The following is a 22,669-nucleotide window of genomic DNA, read 5'->3' as shown; positions in this document are numbered from 1 at the left end:
TCCTCTTCTTCCTCCTCTTCTTCCTCCTCTTCCTCCTCTTCTTCCTCATCTTCCTCCTCTTCTTCCTCCTCCTCCTCTTCCTCCTCCTCCTCCTCTTCTTCCTCCTCCTCCTCTTCCTCCTCCTCTTCCTCTTCTTCCTCCTCTTCCTTCTCCTCTTCCTCCTCTTCTTCCTCCTCCTCCTCCTCTTCCTTCTCTTCTTCCTCCTCCTCCTCTTCCTCCTCCTCTTCCTTCTCTTCTTCCTCCTCCTCCTCTTCCTCCTCCTCCTCCTCCTCTCCCTCCTCTTCCTCCTCCTCTTTCTCCTCCTCTTCCTCCTCCTCCTCCTCCTCTTCCTCCTCCTCCTCCTCCCCCCCCCCCCCCCCCCAGCCACTCCAGTGGGTCTCACTTTGGGTTAAACACAGCCAGGGCAGGAAAAGGCAGAGCCAAGTCCAGGAAGATGAAGTATCAGGGAGATTCACCCAGAATTTGTGGTGGAGGCTCCAGGAGGACCCAGGATCCTGGCTGATGTCAGGGCTTATCAGCAGAGATCCAAGGGGGTGGCAAACCAAAAAAAGAGAAATAAAATTAACACAGAGGTTTAATTAAATCAGCAAAAGCAGTTCTTGGAGGGGGGGGAGGGAGGAGAAGATAAAACATCCCCAGTGATGCCCTTTGCTTTTGTTTGAAGCTGGTGTTGGACTGCACCCCGATTCTGGGCAATTCAAGTTGATGTTTAAATCCATCCTCTCCACATATTTCACTTGAAATAACGGGATTGCAGCTGGAATTCCTGACCTTTGACTCCTGCACTGGTTTGCAGCATCCACACCAGGAATTCTCACTGTGTTTGGGTGCATTTAAGAAGAACTAATGGCCAAATGCATGATTGGATTAATTTCAGGGTGCTTCAAATCCGTGTGCAAACATCTCCTGCTGCTCCTCCGGAGCTTCTGCCTCACTTTGTGACACTTCATTGATTTTTTTTTTTTTTCCCCCTTTCCTTTTCTTCCTCTCTGTGTGGAAACAAATGAAAGCAGGAATTGGGGTTGTAAATAGATAATGGGACGTGAATGCAGAGTAATCAGTGCCGTGCATGTACAGCCATACTAATTGTGCCTGGGATGGGAATGGGATAAATATTTAATGCCTGGATTCGGTGGGAAATACGAGAGCAAGGAAAGGAATAAAGAAAAGAGTTGAGAAGGCCACACTTCAGTGCTTTCTCTCAAAAAAGAGGAGTTTTGATGGCGTTAACCCCTCTGTGTTCTGCAAGAAAGGAATTGGGTTTAATGTGGAGGCTTCGGTGCCACTCAAGGGAAAAATATCCCGGGTTAAAAACGCTGCTGGAAAGGATTTGGGGTAAAATCTGTTGCTTGAGATGAAGTTTTTTCCTCAGGCTGAGCAGAGTTCAGGTGGGGCTTGGGGACAGGGCAGTGACAGCAAAGGAAACCACGAAAATAAAGAGGAAAATCCTGAAATCCTGCTGGTCGTGGAATCATTGGAAAAGACTTCCAAGGTCATCAAGTCCAACCAAATCCCACCATGCCCAGGAAAGCACAAGGATGGTTCTGAGGGAGCGGGAGGGACGGACCCACAGCTCCTGCCAGGGCAGGAATGGCTTTGGGAGCACCGTGGGAGGCACAGCAGCATTTCTGTGGGGATTGGTGTCCTGGGGGGATGGCTGGCTGCTTTTCATGGCACTTAGGGTGGTCAGAGAGGGAAATAAATCCAGGAGTGGGTGCAGCAGGAGGGATGGAAAGCTCCCGGCGTGCTCCTGTTTCTCTGTGCCACAAAGAACCACGGGGTAAAAACCTAAAATCTGTTCCTCCACCACGAGCTTGAATTGCAGGAGGAGATAAATTGGGCTCAGACATCCAGAAAAAAAACCCATATTTTTAAATTTTCACTGCCACTGAGGGGGTTTTGATGCTCTTCAGGCAGTTCCAGGAGTTCCTGTATTTCCTGAGCATTGATTTCTGTGTGCTGGGTGTCTGATGTTGAAGTCACTTGAAATTTGATCAGATTTGTATCAATATTAAGTGATTGCCCATCCCTGGAAGTGTCCAAGGCCAGGTGGGACAGGGCTTGGAGCAGCCTGGGGCAGTGGGAGGTGTCCCTGCCCATGACAGGGGTGGCACTGGGTGAGCCTTAAGGTCCCTTCCAACCCAAACCATTCCATGATTCTGGGATGATTTTCCATGTCCTGGTGATGGCAGGAAGGGGGACATGGACAGAGGCTGGAAGAGGTTTTCAGATTGAATGGGCATTAAATCAAATCAGAGAAAAAGGAGAAGTCTGGAATACTGAGGAGCACAGTGGCAGAGGGCCAGGAGAAAGGGGTTTTATTGCCAGGCCCCTATCAGAAACCCCATTACTGATTGGGTTAATGGGGAGTGCTGGGAATTCCGAGCACCCCCCGTGGTGCAGAGAGTGCTGGGAAGGTGGAGGGGACTCGGAGCTCCCTTTAGTCATCCCTGGGTGTTTCCAGGTCTAATGGAATTCCTGGGATTCCGGTGTTCTCCTGGAGATGGGGTTGGGTGTCTCGGGAAAGCTCCTGTGGCTCTGAGGGGTTGGTGGTGCAGAGCCGGGGTCCTGTGTGTCCCCAGCTTGTCACAGCCCTTGTGTGGCCGCTGTCACCCTGCCCAGTGCCTGTGGGACCCGCCTGCCCTGTCCCCAAGCCCCTGCTTGGTGATTTGGGATGATTCCCTGGTTTCCTGATTCTCCTCCCAGCTGAGCATCCTTCCCACTCCCTCTGGGATCCCTCCACAGCAGCCAGGACATTTGCATGGTGAGGCTGTGCAGCTGTAATTAAATATTCCATTATCAATTAACTATTCATGCCCTCTAGTGATTATTTCAAACCTGTGGGAGCCTCCTGGTGAAAGGCTGCAGGTGGGCACAGAGTTTTCTGTGGAATGCTGAGCTCCAGCCATGGCATTTCTTATCCAGAGCATTTTAACCCCTTTTCCCACCCAGTCTGGGGCTGGGCAGATTGGGTGGGAAAATTTCCATCCTTTTAGGGGATGGAGTCCTTCATCCTGCAGTTCTGCTGCTGGATTTCAGATGAGAAAGGGGAGAGAAGAGGGAGCTTTGGAGGGAGCAGAGGTGGTGTGTGTGAGTCTGACAGGCTGTGCCTGGAAGTGAGGAGCTGGTGGGGATTTCTTGGCTGATTTCACCCTTTCCAAAAGCTGTCGATGTCTTGAGCAAGTGGCACGTGGAGCTGAGGAAAATTCCCATGCAGGAAAGTCAGGGAAAGGTTTTCCTTCTCCCTAAATCTTCCGTGGGTGCAGAGCACCGGGGCTGTGATGGATTTTTTGTCCCCTCTCCTGGTTTTGCCTTCAGGAATTTTTCCTGCTGTTCAAAGGCAGCAGGAAGTGCCATCCATTGATGTTTTCCAATTGATTTTCCAAGTGTTCATTCACTGGGCTGGTGGAATTCGAACAGTTCAAGCATTTGGGATCCTTGGAAGTTCGTGGTGGGGTGGATCTGGAAAGTCACTTCTGGAAGGGGAACTTGGGGAGGCTCAGCCTGGAGAAGAGGAGGCTCAGGAGGGCCTGGATCTGGTGATCCTGGAGGTCTTTTCCAACCTTAATGATTCCATGAGCCTGTGGAGATGAAGTGCCTGTCTCAGTGGATCCCAGTTCTCAGGCTGCTGAATCCACCCTTCAGGGATGTGCTGATTAAAAACAGAAAAAGGGAGGGGGGACAGGAGAAACTGAGCCTCGTTCCGGCAGCTTTGGTTTATTGTTGTCTCATTTTTATCTCAGGCCGTTGAATTACAGCTGTGAAAGGGAAATTTGGCTCTGCATAGCTGAAGATTATTTATGAGGGGTTTGACTGCTGATGCGGAGTGAACAGTGACAGGGCCCTGGGGGGGTGGGAATATTAAGTTTAAGGCTGTTGCCATAACAACCAGCCAGGGGAACTTCCTCAGGATCGGTTTGAGGCATCCCATGTTTGATCTCAGCCCCAAATCTGTTTGTTTGACCTTGGTTATATGAGAAAGTTCCCAATTCAGTCAGTTCAGCTGCCTTGGAGTCTCCCAAGGATGGCAAAAAGCCACAGAGAACCTGTTTCTGCACCACCTCGCCTTCCTGGCACCAGAGATGGAAATAATCGATGGAGAAATGGTTGGGAACAACCTGAAAGCCCAGTTTTAAAATGTTCCAGTCCCGCTCCGAACGCTGCAGGATCCAGGCACGGGATAATCCAGCCTTTGGATCGTACTGTAGGCGGCAGAGATTCGTTAGTTCTGCAGCCTAATCACCCTGCAGCTCATTAACGGGCCACAGGGCAGCCCCTCTGCATTAATTAGTGCTGCCAATTCCAGCCTGGATCCCACTTGGAGGAGCTGAGGTCACCTCTGGAGGCGCTGGGTGACTGAAGGGCTCTTCAAATGCTCCGTGGGCTGTGAGATCTGCTGCTAAAAAATGTTTAAGAATCAAATCTGAATTATCCTCTGGATGGAGGAGATTCCCAGGATCCTTTTGCCTTCACCTAAAAAACCAGGGGTGTTGGAATGGCAATAATGGGTCTCGGAATGGCAATAAAAGGTGTTGGAATGGCAGTAATTAAATAAGTGATAGTTGGGGATTAAAATAATGAACTTTCGTGAACAGGAGCAAGGTTCCATGAGAGCTTTGCTCCTGGTGGGGTCCCCACCATGGTGAATGTCACCACTGTGGACCTCAGTCCAAGTGCTGTGACTTGGGAAAAATGTTGTGTTCCAGTCTAAAACTTGGCTTGGGATAAAAGTCAGCCAGGAATTGTGAGCTGGAGTTTAATGAAGCAAAGAGCCTCGTATTTTAGAAGGAAATAAAATGATAAAGAGTTTTGAAGGGCGGTTTCTGGGTTCTGGAGCTTCCCACCTTGGTGGCTGGCTGGAATCTTCCTCAGGTTGGGACAGGTCGTAAATAAAATCAAAATCAAGGAGGTTTTTGCCATCCTTTCCCTTCCTGAGTTAAACTAAACAGAGTTTTTTGTCGTGGGTTCACCAAGTGTGAGGAAGGGAACTGAATAAGCTTGGGAATGTCCTTTGCCTTAGGAAAAAGGAGTGGAAACCCCTGCAGTGACAACCATGGAGCTCTCAGATGGGAATCCCAGCAGGAATGAGAGGCTGGAAGCCCCCGTGGGGCAGGGGGTGCTCTCCTGGAGCACGGAGGAGTCCTCCATGGTGCCCACGGAGGAGTTCCCGAATTCCCGGGGGAGGAGGATGGCCTGGAGAGCCGGGTTTGGGGTGTGACTCCCGGGATGCTGACGTGGCTCCTTGCTCTCCTGCAGGTTCACCGGGATGAATTTGCCGGCCCCCGTGATCAGCAGTAAGAATTGGCTGCGGCTGCACTTCACCTCCGACGGCAACCACAGGCAGAAGGGCTTCAGCGCCCAGTACCAAGGTAGAGGAATAAATGAATGCCCTTGCCTGGCCTTGCCCGGCCTTGCCCATCCCAGCTTCCCCAGGAATCCACAGCTGCCTCCCTGCACGATCCTGTTGCTGTTCATTTGCCAGTTGAAATCTCCCAGAGCGTGGGTTTCACACAACCCCAGAATGGTTTGGGTTGGGAGGGACTTTACAACCCATCTGGTGCCACCTTTCCCTATCCCAGCCCTGTCCAACCTGGCCTTGGACACTGCCAGGGATCCAGGGACAGCCCCAGCTTCTCTGGGCACCCTGTGCCAGGACTTCCTCACCCTCCCAGGCAGGAATTCCTTCCCAATATTCCTTCCCGAGTCCATTTCTCCATCTGTAAAAGAGCAGTGACATCTGAATCTGTAAAGTTCTGGAATACCGGGAGGGTTTGGGTTGGAAGGGAGCTCCAAGCCCATCCATTCCCATCCCATCCAGCCTGGCCTTGGGCACTTCCAGGGATCCAGGGGCAGCCACAGCTTCTCTGGGAAATCCATCCCAGCCCCTCCCCACCCTCCCAGGGGGAGAATTCAGGTTTGGGATAAAAAGATTTCAGGATTGGGATGTTCAGGGGCTGTTGAGGAACAGGAGATCCTTTGGCAGTGGAGAGAAGATGCTGCTCCGAGGCTGTGGCAGCCCGGGGTGGGAGCAGAGGGTCTCGGGAATGGATTGAGTGGATTCCTTGGAAGTGTTCCCACCGTTTCCTGTGACGACTTTGAAGGAGGTTGTGGGTGCAGCTGGCTCTGGAGGGAGGATCCAGGAGAGGGGAAGTGAAGCAGGAAGGAGCAGGAATGACATCCAGTCCCTCATGCAGTCCCCTCCCAAGGCTGGGCTCCGTGGAGCTCAGCAGGTTTTTTCCTTTTGCTGGGAAGAAGTTCCACAGCTCTGGAGAGGAGTCAGGGGAAAGGGAAAGGATTTTCCTCGGACAAATCCACAAAGCTGCCCCATTTGGATGCTCCCTGGTTGTTCTCAGCAGTGCTGTCACGGCCTCAGCACACGAACCACATCATTATTCAACTTTCCTGCTTTCCTTGACCCCGTAAATGACTTTATTACAAGGGAAAAAGCCAAACCCTTTTGTTGTTGCTGTGCAGCACAAACACCTGGAAAGGGCAGCTTCCCTTGGGGTGCCTTTTCCCTGGCTGGCAGGAGCGCTGCTTTCTCCGAAGCACCTGTCTGAGCCAGCCTTTCTCCCTCAATGGGAAAGTCAAGAGGAGTGTTCTAATTCCCCTTGATTAGATAAATGTCCGGGGTTCTCCTCTCGTGCACGCCGCAGAAGCGGTGCTGGCAGAGGGAATGAACTGGGCATGGAGTGTGTGAAAATGAACTGAACTCCCCGTTCCTGAGCTGGAATCGAGGCAGGATCTCGGCCCAGCTGCCAGAGGGGACCTGCCCTCGTTTTTCCTGCTGGTTTTTGTGGAGCTTGGCAGCTTTTTTCTATCTTTCAGTGCTTAAAAAACAAAGCAGAACAAGCAGCCAAGCAATAAAAGCTCCCTGGGATGAAGGGGAGGTGTCTGCAGGCAGCGGGATCTGTAGGACAGGAGATGCTGATACTTTAAAAACCTTCCTGTAACCCTTCCAGCAACCTGGCCTGGACATAAATATTTCACTGGAGATAAATCCCTACAAAACAGGCCGTGTCATTCCACGGGAAGCACAGCAGCTGAAATGCATTTTTCATCAGGAGAGCCAGATCAGCATCGGCCAGGAGAAGGAGGGGAGGCTTTAGGGTGGCTCTAATTTGTTGTCTGTTTCCCAAAGACGTGTCTGTACATCATTAATGAACCCCCTGTGTCCTCTGGGACGGGGCCTGGCTTTGCTGATAATCTATAAGAAAACAATTTCCCTTGCAGCTTGTTTCAGTTGATCCCGAGTTTTGTGGAACACCTTCGCTGCCTGTTCCCTAATCCGTGCCCTCATTTGGAAATCACTTCAGGAATGTAAAAGCCAGGTTAGATGCAATCAGGCTGTGGAAAGGGGTTTTTTTTTTGTTGTTGTTGTTGAAAACAGCAAATTCGTTCCCTTCCTGGGAGAGTTAAATATTTCCCCCTTCCCTTTCCCCTTTCGTTAAGGTGAATCTTGATCTTTGCAGATGCTTTTTCCCCATTCCCTGTGCAAGGAAATCAAAGGGGCTCTGAGAAATCTGTGCATAGGATTTTTTTTTTTATTGTTTTCTTCCCATCCTGGCTCTTCAAAAAGGTGCCTGCAGGTGGAAGAAAATACTACAGAAGTGTTCTAGTCAGGCGAGGTGGCAGCACTTCAGATGTCCCCTGTCCTCCCCGGTCAGAGGGGCTGGAAGGGCAGGGCTGGAACTGCAGAGATGCTGGAGAGATGGGAATGCTGCCCTGGCTCTGCTGCCCCTCTCTGCACATGTTTTATGGCAGAACTTGGCTCCCTAATTGCTCTGGAGCTGATTGTTACCAGCACATAATTGCAGCTTTTATCCATCTCCCCGCCCCGGCCGCTTCCCTTCCCTCCGGCAGGAAGATAAATGGGATGAGCTCCAGCCCTGGCACAGGACAGATCCCAGCAGAGCTGGCTCCGCCAGGGAGGGGCTGGGGAGCTCTCTGTGGCACGTGTGAGACGCACAAATGGCTTTTTGAGGGTGTCGTGGAATCTTGGAATGGTTTAGGTTGGCAGGGGCCTTAAAATCGCGTCCAGTTCCACCCCGTGCCATGGGCACCTTCCACTATCCCAGGCTGCTCCCAGCCCCGTCAGCTGGCTTGGATTTACAGATCTGTCCATGGATAGGCTTCAGTTTGGACAGATCTTCCCCTCCTCATCCTGGATGTTCCCCATCTCATCTTGGATCTTCCATTTCTCGTCTGGGATCTTTCCCTCCTTCTCTTGGATCTCCCCTCTTCATCTTGGATCTTCCATTTCTCATCTGGGATCTTTCCCTCCTCTTGGATCTCCCCTCTTCATCTTGGATCTCCCCCTCCTCATCCTGCATGTTCCCCTCCTCATTTTCGATCTTCCACTCTTCATCTTGGATCTTCCACTCTTTATCCTGGATCTTTCCGTCTTCATCCTGATCTCCCACTCCTCATCCTGGATCTTCCCCCTCCTCATTCTGGATCTCCCACCCTTTATCCTGGATCTCCCACTCCTCATCCTGGGTCACCCCCTTGGGCTGCAAAGGGATTTTTAGCTCCTGCCATGAACCCTGTGCAGTCTCCTGGGCAACTCTGGTGCTTGTGCAGGCTCTGATTCCCAAAGATCCACTGCTAAGGCTGCCAAAAGAGGGATTTTCCCAAAGAGTTGTATTCGAGGGGGTTTCTCTTCACCCCCAAGAACCAGAACCACTGTGAGCATCCTGCTGCATCCCTGGAGCTGCTGAATCATCCCAGCGGGAGGAGGATCCAGGCAGGAGCTGGATTTAACAGCAATTCCCCCAGCAAGGAGAACAGAGCTTCACGGAATAGATTTTTTTTGTTGTTGCTGCTGAAATGCTGTTTTCCAAATTAAAAATAAATAAATGTCTGCTTAAATTCTCATTTAGAGCAACATGGAGTGGTTGGAAAGGAGCAGCCCGGCCTGCCTGCCGCGCTGGCAGAGCTCTGTAATGTCATCTCTCAAATCTGACAGGATGCTGAGTATTCCATTAGATCTGCTGGATGTGTGTGAGCAGCAAAACCCTCCAGAAAACAGGAGTTTGTGTTCATCCAATTATCCTGACACAGTCCTTTGTAGTACTGCTCCACATTCCAATTGCCAAACAAAGTAGATTTTCAAATACCGGATTTTTGAGGGCAGGGAGTGGGAGAATTGTTCTGATTTATTTAATTAAAAAAAACCAAACCAAACCAGAAACAAGTGGTGCTTTATTGTGCCTGCTGCTGATCTAAATGGAGTCGTTTGTAAAGCCTGACTCCCATCATTACGGCTCCAGAATGAAGGATGAGGAGCAGAGGATGCAGTGATCCCTGTTTATCAATTATCCTGGAAAGTGACACGATGCAATTAGGGAGGAGATGCTTCCTGGGGATGCAGCTCAGCCTCTGGATTTTGGGATTGGTTTTCCATCAGGGACAGGGTTGGAGCAGGGTGTTTGTTGGATGGGATCTGGCAGGGATGGCTCTGGGAGAACCTTGGTTAGAAATGTGTCCCTGAAAAATTTCCAGGCCCGGGTGTATCTAAATTATGAATTCCCCATGCCAGAGAATCCTGGAATGGTTTGGGTTGGAAGGGACTTTGAAGCCCATCTTGTTCCACCCCCTGCCACCTTCCATTGCCTTCTCCTGGATTTGGGATGTTCCGCACTGGGGAAATCCGTGCAGGCTGCTGTGTCCTGATGGGAAAAGTTGACCTTTCCAAGGATGTCTCATCCCGTCCACGGTGCCACCATCAGCCCTGGGGGGGTTCACCAATGCTTGGGAAGCTTTGCTCGGCCTCTAAATTCCCTGTATCGTGCACAAATCAGCTGAGCTGAGCTTTTGTGTGTGTGTGGAGAGTGGAAACATTCCCTGGGGAGCGGATAACGGGATGTGCAGTGGGAATACAAAAATGGGATTATTTTATAAAGCTGCTCCGTCACTGATCGTGCCCCAAAGCACAACCCCAGAGCAGCGACTCAGAGACTGCACAGTCCCAGTCCACACCCTGCCATAGCCCAAATCCAGCCTTGGAAACTTGGAATTGACTGGGTTTTATTGCCTGGTAGGGAATGTTGGCTGGGATTGGGGGGGTTATCCCTGTGTTTGCTTGGAAGAAGCTGGAGAATCACTGCAGGATGGTCTGTCACTATTTAAGTTGAGGCAGAAACAGGTTTTTACCCCTAAAATGGGAGTTTTGGTAGCCCCACGTCCTTTCTTTGATCCACTGATAACACATTTATTAAAATCCTTGAGATCAGGCTGGAAATATCCTGTGATTCCCATCCACGTGGATCTTCGGGGCATCCCAAAACCTGCTGCTTTCTTTTCCTCCTGCTGCACTTGCAGGTGGATTTGGAGTAAAAAGAAACACGAGTTCGATTTGCTTTGACAGCAGCCTGCTGTTAATTAGTTTCCCCTTCTTCAATTAATGAAAAAAGGCAGCTCCCCTGAACAAATTGAAGCTGCTGAGGAGCAGCAGCAGCTTTCCCTCATGAATATTTGTCAGCTAATGCAGCCCTCAGATTGAAGTTATTGCTGCTTTGTTTAAAGAGAAAGCCAAAAGCTGGGAGCAGATGATGAGTGAAGAGCTGCACCCAGCATCTCCCTCAAAGCACCACCTCAGGTGAGCTTCAAGGAGCCTCTCCCTGGCTGAGGCTCCTGCAGCAGCTGTTCCAAACGGGCTTTTTTTAAGCCCAAAAAAGAAGCGCGCACGATTAAAAACCCCCTCGTTAGTTACATGGGTAATTCTTCTTGACAGCTTTGTCTTAGGAATGGGCTCGTTTAGGGATGAAAGGCTGACAAGATGAAGAACACGGCGAGAAAGGGTTTGAAGTGGGAGCCCAGCTGGGTTTCTCCACGGATAAGGGCTGGCTCGTCAGGAAGAGGCTCCCACAAAGTGGTTTGGACACGGAGCTCTCTGCTGGGAGGCTGCTCTTCAACCACATCAGCTCCGGCCTGCCAGGGAAGGCCCTGCTATCCCAGTTCCTGCCAGGAAAAACTGGATTATCCCAATTCCTGCCAGGGAAGGCCCTGCTATCCCAGTTCCTGCCAGGAAAAACTGGATTATCCCAATTCCTGCCAGGGAAGGCCCTGCTATCCCAATTCCTGCCAGGGAAGGCCCTCTTATCCCAATTCCTGCCAGGAAAAGCTGGATTATCCCAATTCCTGCCAGGGAAGGCCGGGTTATCCCAGTTCCTGGCAGGGAAGGCCCTGCTATCCCAGTTCCTGCCAGGGAAGGCTGGATTATCCCAATTCCTGCCAGGGAAGGCCAGGTTATCCCAGTTCCTGCCAGTCAAGGCCGGGTTATCCCAGTTCCTGACAGGCAAGGCCAGGTTATCCCAATTCCTGGCAGGGAAGGCCCTGCTATCCCAGTTCCTGCCAGGAAAAGCTGGATTATCCCAGTTCCTGCCAGTCAAGGCTGGATTATCCCAGTTCCTGCCAGGGAAGGCCGGGTTATCCCAATTCCTGCCAGGGAAGGCCCTGCTATCCCCATTCCTGCCAGTCAAGGCTGGGTTATCCCAATTCCTGCCAGGGAAGGCCGGGTTATCCCAATTCCTGCCAGTCAAGGCTGGGTTATCCCAATTCCTGCCAGGAAAGGCTGGATTATCCCAATTCCAGGTGTTTGTGCTGCTCCCAGATGGTTCTGCCAGGTGGGGTTTGTGTCAAACCCTCGGGGCTGGAGGGAGCCTCGGCTGCAGCAGCCAAATCCACATCAGGAAAACAAATTGCTGCTCCCTGGCGTGGGGAGCTGCCTGTTGGGAAAGGATGGGGCTCTTGGAGATGGATGGCATTCTTGTTCCCTTTCCTGGTTTTTCTCCTCTTCTGGTGGAGGTTTGCAGCAGGGAGAGAGTGAATGGTCACACTTGGATGTGGGGCTCCAGATGGATGTTTCCCTTTGCCAATAATCTGGGTTTGATTTTGTTTTGCCTGCAATTTTCCTGCTTTTTGGAGTCTGCTGTTTATTCAGACCATGTGTGCAGTTTTTAGGATGTGAGTGCTCCCCTGGAAAGGCTCTGGATATTCCATAATGGATTCATGGAATAAATTCCTGCAGCAGGAAAACCAGGGGGGAGACCACCTCAGCATTTTCCTCTCAGCATCCTGGAAGTTTTTTAGAGCTTCCCTTTTTCCTGTCTCCCATTTTTAGTGTTACAGAGGGATGAGGGGGCTTGGACCCCATTTTTATGCTCAGATTAAACCTCTCCAAAGCCCTAACATGGAAAATAAATCCCTCCTGCTTTGGCGGGGGGGGGGGAGTCAGGCTAAGTTGGAAGGATGCAGGATGTGGGTGATGCGCAACTTCAGCTTCGTTTTCTCTTTAAAATGAAAACTTTAAAATCCCTGGAGCTCAGCTAAACCTTTTCCTCGTCTCTCCTTTGTTTCCAATCCCTGCAGTCAAGAAGCAGATGGAGCTGAAGTCCAGAGGGGTGAAGCTCATGCCCAGCAAGGACAACAACCAGAAGACATCTGTGTGTAAGTTTTTTGGCTCTTCCTTCGCTGTCTTTTCGATAACAATCTCCTGGAACATTCCATCGGACTTGCCAGTAATCTCTAAAACTCTGCCACTCTTACAAGTTCGGGTGCTTTTCCCTCTCTTCCCCCTGCATTTCTGCATCACTTCCTCCTCCTGGTGCTCTGTTCACAAGCATTTACTAACTCCTGGAAGGGGGATGAGGGGCTTGGAGTGTGTGGATTTGGTTGGTTCTGTGCTCCAGGACAGCCTGGGGGTTGTGGCTTTGGGCTCCTTTTAGTGGGGAAAATAAAGAATTTTGGGAATGGGGTTGATGTTATCACTGTAAATGAGGAGCAGGGGTAAGGAACAACACAAAAAAAAAACTTTTCCGAGGCAGTAGCAGCGTCTTCCTTTTTCTACTTGAGTTTTATTCCCTTTTCCCTGCAGAAAAGTCCCAATTCTGGGTTTAGAGTGCTGCTTTTTCGGCTTCAGTGGTTATGGTTGGTGGTTGGTGTGTCAGGGGCAGAGCGTCCCCTGTCACTGCTGTGCCTCCCTCTGGTAGGTGGGAAATCTTCCATCTTCCCATCAGGTGCTTCCCAAATCAGGAGCAAAACCTGTGGTTTCTGTCCCTGACTCTTGGGCTCTTGTGGTGACTCTAAAATAAAACAGGAGGGAATCTGCCTTGGAGCTAATATTTTATATTTTATAATATTTTATACTAAGGATTCACGTGGGAGCAGGATGTAGCATTTTTCCAAATGGGTTTTAGGGGAGAGGCTGGAATTGCTCATTTCCTTGCACAGCCCATTACCCCCATCAGAGAGGAGTGGTTTGGATGTTTCATTCTGGTGGATTTTGGATACCAAATCCAGAAAAATGAATGGTCTGGATCTGAATCGTGGCTCAGTGTCTGTCTGGAGTGAGGGGCTCCCTCCCAGCTCCCAGGAGAATGTTTAGAAGCTCTGGATTTTTGGGAGCAAGGCTCAACAAGGTAAAAAACAGCCCCAAAATCTCCAGAGCAGAAAACATTGGGGGCGTGTCCAGGGAAAATTGATTCTGTTTTAAAGGAAAACTCTGAGTCCCGTTCCTGGCTGGGTGATGCATTCCCTGCCAGGAAGAAATTACTTGGGATGAACATCCCAGTGCACTTAACTGAGTGGGAAATTTGGTTGGAAAACACCCCTGGCTTGGCGTGGAGACAGAGGGATGTGTTTGGAGTGGGGTGTCCTGGATTTTGGGGAATGTGGGGGAGGGAGCGATGAATGCTGGCCTGGCTTGAAGTCATCGGTTTAATGAAGTATTGTGGCATTAACAATACACAGAATTCCCATTTCTCTTTCCTGGGAATGGCCTTTGGAGCAGTTTTACCCATTTTTATTGCGCTGAGGCTGAGGAGGACACAGCACCTGCACTTCCCTTGCCAGCAGGTCCTGCCCTGTCCCAGCCCTGCTGCATTTCCGAGGAGGAAAACGTAGGAATTCGTTCCCTCTGCCTGGTTTATCCTCTCCCCAGGGGCAGCAGCTCAGAGCTGCCAGTTCAGCACCTTGGCAGCTCCAGTCTCGTCCTGCTGCTGGCAGCTCAGGCTGGAATAATGGGAATGGTGATGGTGGCCCCATTCCTGCCCATTCCCAGCGTGGTCCTTGTCACCCCCCTGCCCCCCGAGTCTCCAGCTCCTTCCCCGTGCCCTGCTCTCCGTGAGGTCCGGATTTTCAGCCCTGATTATCCCTATCTCAGGCAGCCTTCTGCTCCCACAGGGAATTTCCAGCTGCAGAAGTGCTGATTCCCGAGGAGATGGCGCCAGGAAAATTGGGGCTTTTTGCACGGCTTTATCTGCTCTGTTCCCTGTTGAATTTGCAGGGTTGGCCGTGCCCCTCGTGCTCCCAAACTTCCATGAGCTGAGTCTGCATCCCAGATAATTACACAGGTGGGACAGGCTGCTTAAAGGAATTTCCCATCCCAGAGCAATTTCCACTTGGCTCTGGCTCAAATACCAGAAGTTCAGGAATTCTTGTGTCTCTTGGTAGCACTTCAAGCTGAGCCATGAAATCCTAAAGTCATTAAGGTTGGAAAAGACCTTCAAGTCCCTGATTTATTTTCAATTATTCCCACCAGCAATGTTTTCTTTCCACGTGCTAAAACCTGGCCTAAAATCCTCCTCCCTGGAAGAATCCAGGTTTAAATCCTGCAGGTCTTGCAGAGGTTTTTGGGTTTGGGATTGGTTGGTGAGATTAAACCCTGTGTGTTCCATGTGTCTGAGTGGAGGCAAAATGCAGTGATGTAACAGCTGCTTGTGTTATTGCAGGGGAAAAAAAAAACACATAAAGATACGGAATTTTGGGGGGTGGTGCTGGTTGTGCTCAGTTTTAGTGGAATGTGCTCGTTTGAATTCCTAATTAAGTGCCTTGTACTGCTCACCATCAGTAAAATTATTGGGAAGTCTTGCTTGAATCGCTTCTGGAGGGAAAATAATACAGAGAGAAAAATAATGCAGGTAGAAGAAATAGTTTTAAATTTTAGGTCTTGTTTTGGAGGCTGTTTCTGCCGCTGAATGCAGAGTGTAAATGGGGATATTCCAGGTCCCACAGTGGGAAAATTGTGGTGTTTGGGTTTTACAAAGCAGCATCAAAGTGGCTTTTGTGGTGTTTGGGTGAGGCCCACGTGGAGAGGCCCCGTGGGGTTACTGGAAGGGCTTGGATGAAGGAGTGGAAATTCTGTGCGTGTCCAGCTCGGTCAAAATCTGCTTTGCAAAGTCATTTTGGGGGGGGTTGAGCAGTTTTTAGGTCTCAGCCAAGTGTGTGGGAGTTTGTGGATGGGGGGAGGTGTGAGAGTGTCCGTGGTGCTGGGACAGCCCCGGGTGAGGGACACAGGAGCCACCTTGGGCTGCGGGAGAAGCTTTGCTTGGGTTGGGTGGGACACCCTGGGAATGGTTGGTGAGTTCTGGAGTTCTGGGAGGGGTTGTGGACCTGCATCTTCGGAGCTGTTCTGGGGCAGCACAAGGTGGGAAATGGAGGTTTGGAATTCTCCAGGTGGAACGTTTGCAGCTGGAATTGGTCTTTCCCAGGGTCAGGACCTTTTTGCGCGTGGTGTTGCTAAACCTGGGAGTGTTTCATGTCTGGGTCAGTGTCACTGAGGTTCTGGAATCACTTAATCCCTGGGGTTTGGGTGCTCAAGGATCTGTGGGGGTTGGAAATGCAGCAAGACCTGGTTGGGGTGAGCCCTGCACCCCAAAATCAGCTCCCTGCTCTCAGGATTTTTGATTTTTGTAACCTTGCCCAGAAGTTTGCATGGAATAACTCCCAGCCCTGCTGTGACCACACAGATTAACCCTTTAAACCAACGAATTCCTGTCCTTCCCAGCCCTCCTGCCAGGAGAAAGGATTCCCTCCTTTCAGTGTATCTCTCATGCTGAGAAACATTGGGGCTTTGTCAAAGCTTTTTAGGTGCTGCTTTGTTTTGTTGTTCCACAGTTTGGTGAGAAATTGTCCCTTGGGAATCCTTCAGTGAACTTTTTTTATTAAGAGAGCTAGGACTAAAGAGGATTTTAGCAGCAAATTGCAGTGGCAAACGGAGCCATCGGAACTGGCTGTCACTGAATGCGCCAGGAGAAAGAAATGGAAAAAAATCAGGAGAATGAGGGGATGGAAAACCAATCCCATGGCTGGGGGAGAGAATTCCTGAGCTTCTAATACAGAAAGGGAGCAGTTCATCCCAATTTTCCGGGATTTGTTGTTTTTCCAGTAACCTTGAAGGGTTCATTTGGGAATGGCACAGCACGGATAAAGCTTTGGGAAGGTGAACACGGCGCTGACAGCGAGTTCTCAGCATGACAAATCCGGTTTAGAACCTTTGGGCTGGCTGCATTTGTGTGCATGTGTGCTCAGAACAAAAGGCAGAGAACAGAAGTTGCTGTAAATGAGCATCTGATCCATCTCCTCCTTTTCTTTCACTCTCCTTAAAAGGGAAATTCCCCAGCTCCCAGGATATGGAGATATCTTCCCTCTCCCCCCTTGCTCAGCTTCATCTGCCCTGTTCTCTGCTTCATCTACAGGTGGTTTTAGGTGTTAATGAATCTCCAGCTAACGAGGGATGAACTGGGGTTAGGCCTCAGCAGCGGGACTGACAAACTCTCCTCCAGGGGCTGTGTTTTCCTGGGAATCCGGGGCCTTGTTTTTTCCCAAAGTTTTGAATCCCAGGCTTTGTTTTTATCCGATATGGGAAATAATCACTGGGTGTGACAGCAGTGGCCCACTCTGGGGGGCACAAAAGGGGTGGTCTGGGGGGGGGTTTGACCATGGGAGGAGGAATTTGCTGTGGAAATGTGATTTTTTATCCAAGGAAGAGCTCACAGGTGTTGGGATGCAGCCCTGGAAGCTGGGGGTGGGCACTTCACAGGTATGTCTGATCAGGGAGGTTTCACTCTGGACAAGTTCTAGGGGTAAGAAGAGGAGTTGGAGCACTTTTCCTTCACTCCCTCATGGCCTTGGGACATAAAACCCCTTTGTGTCCCTCATCCTGAGGTGAATTTTCCTTCGTTGGGAGCTGCCTGAGCACAGGCGTCCCCTCTGTGCGTGTAGGGGGACAGGGAAGGAACCCCAGAGAGGATGGTGGCACCTGGGGACTTCGTTCAGCCAAGCTTTTCCTGTCAGAAGCTGGGATTTGCCTCCATGGGCTCCCTTCCTTCACACTCGGGGATGCATTTAGAATTCTCTGGGCCTGTGAGAGGTGGCAGCAAAGCTTTGGAGCTACAAAAAATCGAGGGATGCCGGGTGCTGCTTGGGTGCTGCTGCCTCCCCACCTGAGTGAGCTTAACGAGGGGTTAGGGGCATGGAAAAGTGGGAATACAATCCCCTGGGAGGCTGTTTTCCATGAATCCATGTCTCTGTCATCTCTGGGCCCTCACACACAGAGGAGAGCTCAGAGCACCAAAGCATCATGTGGGAAAACAGAGCCATGTGTGGGGACGGTCCCAGCCTCATCCCTGCTCCAGCACGGCGGGAAGGGAGGAAAAAAAGGGCCTTAGAAAGGGAATTCCTAAAAAGGGCTTAAAGGGCATCAGAGAGGGGTTAATGCTGAGGAGAAGCTGGGATATTTTTGGGATGGGCAAAAGTTGGGAACCATCAATCCTTCCCTCCTTGTGCGAACACGCCCGTCTCCCAGCTGCAGTTGGGGATGCACTGGGGATTCCCCAGTGGATAATTCCCAAATATTGCATGGTCTTGGCTTTATGTGTGTCCAGTGTGGGTGGATTCTCCCCGTGCCTGCCCTTCCCATGCCAGTGTTTTCGTGCTCCCTCCTGCACACCTGAACATTCCTTTTGTACAGGGATGTAAAATGGAGCAAGATCATCCCTCTCCCTATTCCGAGTATTTTCTCCCCTCTCTTCCTTATCCTGTAAGAGGAAAGACTGGAATAAAACCTGGAAAAGCTGAGATGGAGAGAGATTTTTAACTGGAAACGTGGGAATTTTGGGCTGTGATTCCCCAGGAGCTGGTGTCACCTCGGTGCCACCCTCCTCCTGGCAGTGGCCTTGGGGGCACAGTGTTTGGAATGAGTGCTGGGATTTTTTTCCCTGCAATCCGGCAGCAGGCAGAGGTGGAGCGGGAATGGGGTTGTCTCAGTGCTTCAGCGTCACGGCCGAGAAACACAGTGGTGGTGTTTTGGGTGCAGAGAAAACTGAATTCCTGTGGCAAAACCACCCCTTTGTCCCATATTACCGTGCTGGAATTCCGATTGGAAAGCAGGATTGTGCCAGGGCTGAGGAACCCGCCAGGTTTCCCCACCCTGAACGCTCCTTTGCGCCTTGGGCAGGTTGGAGAGGGCTGGAAATGGGGAGGCTGAGGATGGAGCTGGGAGGTTTGTCCAGCGCTGGTCACCGCTCCATGGATTTCATGTTTGTTGGCATCGAGGTTGCTCCATAAAATTTTCCATGTTCCAACTAAATGACTTCACTTTAAAACCCTCGACTCGCATTCCCCTCTCCTTTCTCCCTCTCGTTCTGTGCTTGGTTTTTCCCCCTGGGATCACCCACCTGCCTTTTCATGGAATTGTTTTCTTTGCCTGGCACACTGGGCTGGGCTTGGAGGGGTACAAGGTCACCTTGGAGAGGTGCAGGTGGCGTTTTAATCACAGGAAATGGGCTCTGTAATTGGTGTCCTTCAGCAGAATGAAATACAAAACCAAAAAACCAACTCTTTCCAGAGGCATTTCTGTAGTGGAACGGAGGGAAAGCTGTGTCCCTAGCTGGCATTTCCTAGAAAACACTCGGGTGCATAAACTGAGCGGGATATTTCTTTCCAAAGCCGTTGTTTTTCCGGAGCAAAAAGGAACACATCGAGGTTTTCGAGCTACCAGTTGCCATTTTTCTCGCCGCATCCACCAAGACAGCTGCTGAAAGAATGTTTCCTTTGCTATTCTGTCTCTGTATGTGCTGTTTTTTGCTTTGTAGTAACTCAGGTTGGTGTGTCCCAGGGACATAATTTGTGTCCAGACCCTGGGATTCCCGAGAGAGGCAAAAGGATAGGCAACGATTTTAGGTAAGAACCTTTTCTGTGCGTGTTCTGTGCATGCTGCAGAGCTCCTGGCTGTCCCTGGGTGTGCTCCTGGCGTGGGGGGCTCTGTCTGCAGTCACCCTCTGCCCCTCCCAAAATCCTGCCCAGATTTGGGGAACGCGTGTGGAAAACCCTTCACGTGTGTGCTGCCCCACTGAGGGTCTCTAAAGATCTCTCGGAGTATTTTTATCCTTTCCCAATCCATTTTATCCTTTCCCATTTCATCCTTTCCCAATCCAGGCTGTAGAATCCCTGTCTGCTCTCATCCCTGCCCTGCTTAAATGCAGGAAAACTGAAACAGCAAAATAAAAAATCGCTTTTCAAATTAGCTCAAGCCCCAGCACGGCCCTGCCCTCAGAGTATTTGAGGGGACTGAGGTTCCTTGGCACTGAGTCCATGTGGGGCCAGATAATTGGGGTTTATGGAGTTTCAGACAGTGCTGTTATCCCTTTCCAGTTCCCAGTTTTCCCTTGCACAGTGCTGGGATGCCCCAGCCTGCTGGTGGCTGTGGGGAATCGATATTTCATCTCATTTTGCTGGCCAGGGCTGTTTTGCTCATGGAAAGTGTCCCTCAGTTGAACCCCAGTCTGTCAAATTCCCCTCAAATCCAGCAAAGGGGGGAGGGCGGAGGGAAGGGAATTCCCAACAGTCCCTAAATGCCACGGGATGAATTCCCAGCCGCTGCAAACTGGATTGTGTTGCCTCAGTGAACAAAGCAGCTGCAGCAGCAAAGGCTCTGAATCCAAACCACAGAATAAAGAACAGAACTCTCAGCTGATAAAGGAGATTTTTTTTCACTTTATGAGAATGCTGAGCGTGTCCTCTGCTGGGGCTGTGGATGAAATTCCTCCTGGAATGTCACTAAAAACTGGGATTTGGACACGGGGGAGGCAGAGGGGGAGGCAGAGCCAGTCCCTCCTCCCTTCCCACTGCTGCCTGCGGGGCCAGGGCACGGCTCTGGCCCCAAATCCTGGGATGCACGAGGCAGGACAAGGCTGATGTCCCCTCTGTCCCCGCTCCAGGCTGGGCTCCAGCATCCAGTTCTCCTGCAACGAGGGCTACGACCTGCAGGGCTCCAAGAGCATCACCTGCAAGAGAGTCAGCGACATCATCGTGGCCTGGAGCGACCACCGGCCCGTCTGCAGAGGTGAGGGGGCTCAGCCTGGCTGAATTTTGGGATTTGTGGCAACTCCCAGCTCCTTCACATCCCTTTTCCATCACCCTTCCTGCCCTCAGGTCACAGAATTCCAGAGTGGTTTGGGTTGGGAGGGACCTTAAGGACCATCCTGTTCCTTCCACTATCCCAGGTTGCTCCAGCTTGGCCTGGGACGCTCCCAGGGATGGGGCAGCCTGAGGGGGCTCAGCTTGGCTGGATTTTGGGATTTGTGGGAATTCCCAGCTCCTTCATGTCCCTTTTCTCACCCATCCCTCCCTCAGGTCATCCCTTGGCAAGGTCAGAGAATTCCAGAGTGGTTTGGGTTGGGAGGGACCTTAAGGAAAATCTTGTTCCTTCCACAATCCCAGGCTGGCCTTGGACACTTCCAGGGATGGGGCATCCACGATTTCTCTGGGAAACCTTTTCCAGGGCCTCCCCACCCTCACCTTGTTCAGCCCCTCAGTCCCTGTTTCTGCACCCCCTTCTCCCCCCACAGACTCTTCCACGAATTTCCCAGCTGTCCCTAAATCCCCCCCCTTCCCTCTCTCCTGAACATTCCTTTTGTGCAGGGATGTAAAATGGAGCAAGATCCCTCTCCCTATTCCAAGTATTTTCTCCCCTCTCCTCCTTATCCTGTAAGAGGAAACTGGACTAAAACCTGGAAAAGCTGAGATGGAGAGAGATTTTTAACTGGAAATGTGGGAATTCTGGGCTGTGCTCCCCTGGGAGCCTCATCCTGTGCCATGAGCCATCAGGGAATGGAGGTTTTTTTTTCCATGGAATAAACATTAATGCCCATTTTGCCCTTGGCCATTTAGTTTTCATTCCCTCTCTGAAATGTCACATTGTGATATTTGTAATGCTAATAAAGAACAACTTGTAATATTTTTAATTGAATCCCTTTAAAGCTCTTAAAGTCATAAATAGGGTTTTTTTTTTCCCCCAGTTCTTTCTTTCTTTAATTTCATCTGCAGATTTTTTCAGGGCCTTGGAATCCCATCTAATTCTTGAAACAAGCCTGGAATAAATTGAATCAGTGTAAGAGGATATTTGGCATAAATATGTGACACTATAAAGGCAATTTATGGTGTCCTCCTGCAAGAGATAAGAAAGGATTTGCCTGCATTATTCTGTTTCTGTGAACCAACTTAATTTTTTTAGCTGCTGACTCTCATGGTTTTGGGTTTTTTCTTCTTTTTAAAAAGTTCAATTTATTCCAGCTTTCTGCCACATTTCCCCCCCCCCCAGTTTGTTCCATTTTTTCATTGGGTTTCTCTCAAATTCCAGAGTCAGTCTCAGATTTTGACCTCTTGGGCTGTGATAATTCCTTAATCCCATTGAGCAAACTTTGGGGGAAAGTTCTGCAGCTTCCCCATCTACAGCAGATTCCCTCTGGATCCTGGCAGAGTCACTTAGTCCCACTTGAAAAATGGGAAAAATGGGATTTACCCTCTTTTTTACACTGTGGGAGCTCTAGTATGAGGCAGGAGTGGTTTAGGATCCTGGATAAGTGACCTCAGCTCCTTCCTGAGCTGCTTCCCAGCCATTCCCAATGTTCCCTGTGCAGCCAGGAGATGATTTTTCCGTGTTTTACAGGAAAAAAACCAAAAACCCTTGCAGATTCCACATGTATGTGCAAATCCATCTCCTAAATTAAATTATAAATTTAAATAAATTACTAAATTTCAAAAATAAATTAATTTCAGGGCTCCACCACAGCAGCAGAGAACATTTCCAGAACCAGGATGTTTTTCCCCACATTTCTTTTGTGGAGTATTTCAGCTAAATATTACATCAAAGGCATTCCACAGGCAAAATTTTCCCTGCTTAAGCACTTTTTCCCACTTTTCCTTTACCTGAGATGTTTTGAAGATGCAGAGCTGAGTTGCCACCTTGGTTCTGAGCCCACAGAAGGAAACCAGCTGATAAATTCTTAATAATGACCTAATAAATCCTCTCCATGCAGCATTTTGGGGGTTTGATGTGCAGGAGGAAAGGGAATGGGGCTTTTTGGGGACATCAGGAAGGAATTGTGTCATTCCTGGTCTCCCTCTGTCCTGGATGGGGAAGGATTTTTGTGAGGAAAAAAGGAGTGAGGGAAGGAAATAAATCAGCGTGAGCAGTAGAGGGGGGTTGGTTGTTGGTCTGAGGGGAGATGGGATCAGGGTTTGATGGGATCAGGGTTTGATGGGAGCAGGGTTTATGGGAACACTGATGGGATCAGGGTTTGATGGGATCACTGATGGGATCACTGTTTGATGGGATCAGGGTTTGATGGGATCACTGATGGGATCAGGGTTTGATGGGATCAGGGTTTGATGGGATCACTGTTTGATGGGATCACTGATGGGATCAGGGTTTGATGGGATCACTGATAGGATCAGGGTTTGATGGGATCAGGGTTTGATGGGATCACTGTTTGATGGGATCACTGATGGGATCAGGGTTTGATGGGATCAGGGTTTGATGGGAGCAGGGTTTATGGGAACACTGATGGGATCAGGGTTTGATGGGATCACTGATGGGATCAGGGTT

At 50.2% G+C, this 22,669-nt stretch overlaps 1 protein-coding gene across 5 annotated transcripts in view; it reads left to right on the top strand.

Annotated features, from left to right (window-relative positions):
• Positions 1-22,669, top strand: part of CSMD2 (CUB and Sushi multiple domains 2) — a 338,283-nt gene that overhangs the window by 153,415 nt on the left and 162,199 nt on the right. For 4 of the 5 annotated variants that reach the window (XM_042015480.1, XM_042015478.1, XM_042015479.1 and 1 more), the window contains 4 exons: positions 5,257-5,369; positions 12,373-12,450; positions 18,876-18,963; positions 20,001-20,125. In XM_042015480.1, coding sequence (XP_041871414.1) covers positions 5,257-5,369; positions 12,373-12,450; positions 18,876-18,963; positions 20,001-20,125 — 404 coding nt within the window. The remainder of the gene's footprint in view (positions 1-5,256; positions 5,370-12,372; positions 12,451-18,875; positions 18,964-20,000; positions 20,126-22,669) is intronic. The other variant, XM_042015482.1, reaches the window with a different exon arrangement.

This window comes from Corvus kubaryi, unplaced genomic scaffold (genome assembly GCF_017639235.1).
Source record: "Corvus kubaryi isolate FWS band 111438036 unplaced genomic scaffold, C.kubaryi_AGA036_p1.0 split3-37304, whole genome shotgun sequence".
In the NCBI taxonomy this organism is placed as follows: Eukaryota; Metazoa; Chordata; class Aves; order Passeriformes; family Corvidae; genus Corvus; species Corvus kubaryi.
Note: the sequence above shows the minus strand (reverse complement) of the source record. Positions and strands in the feature narration are given on the sequence as shown.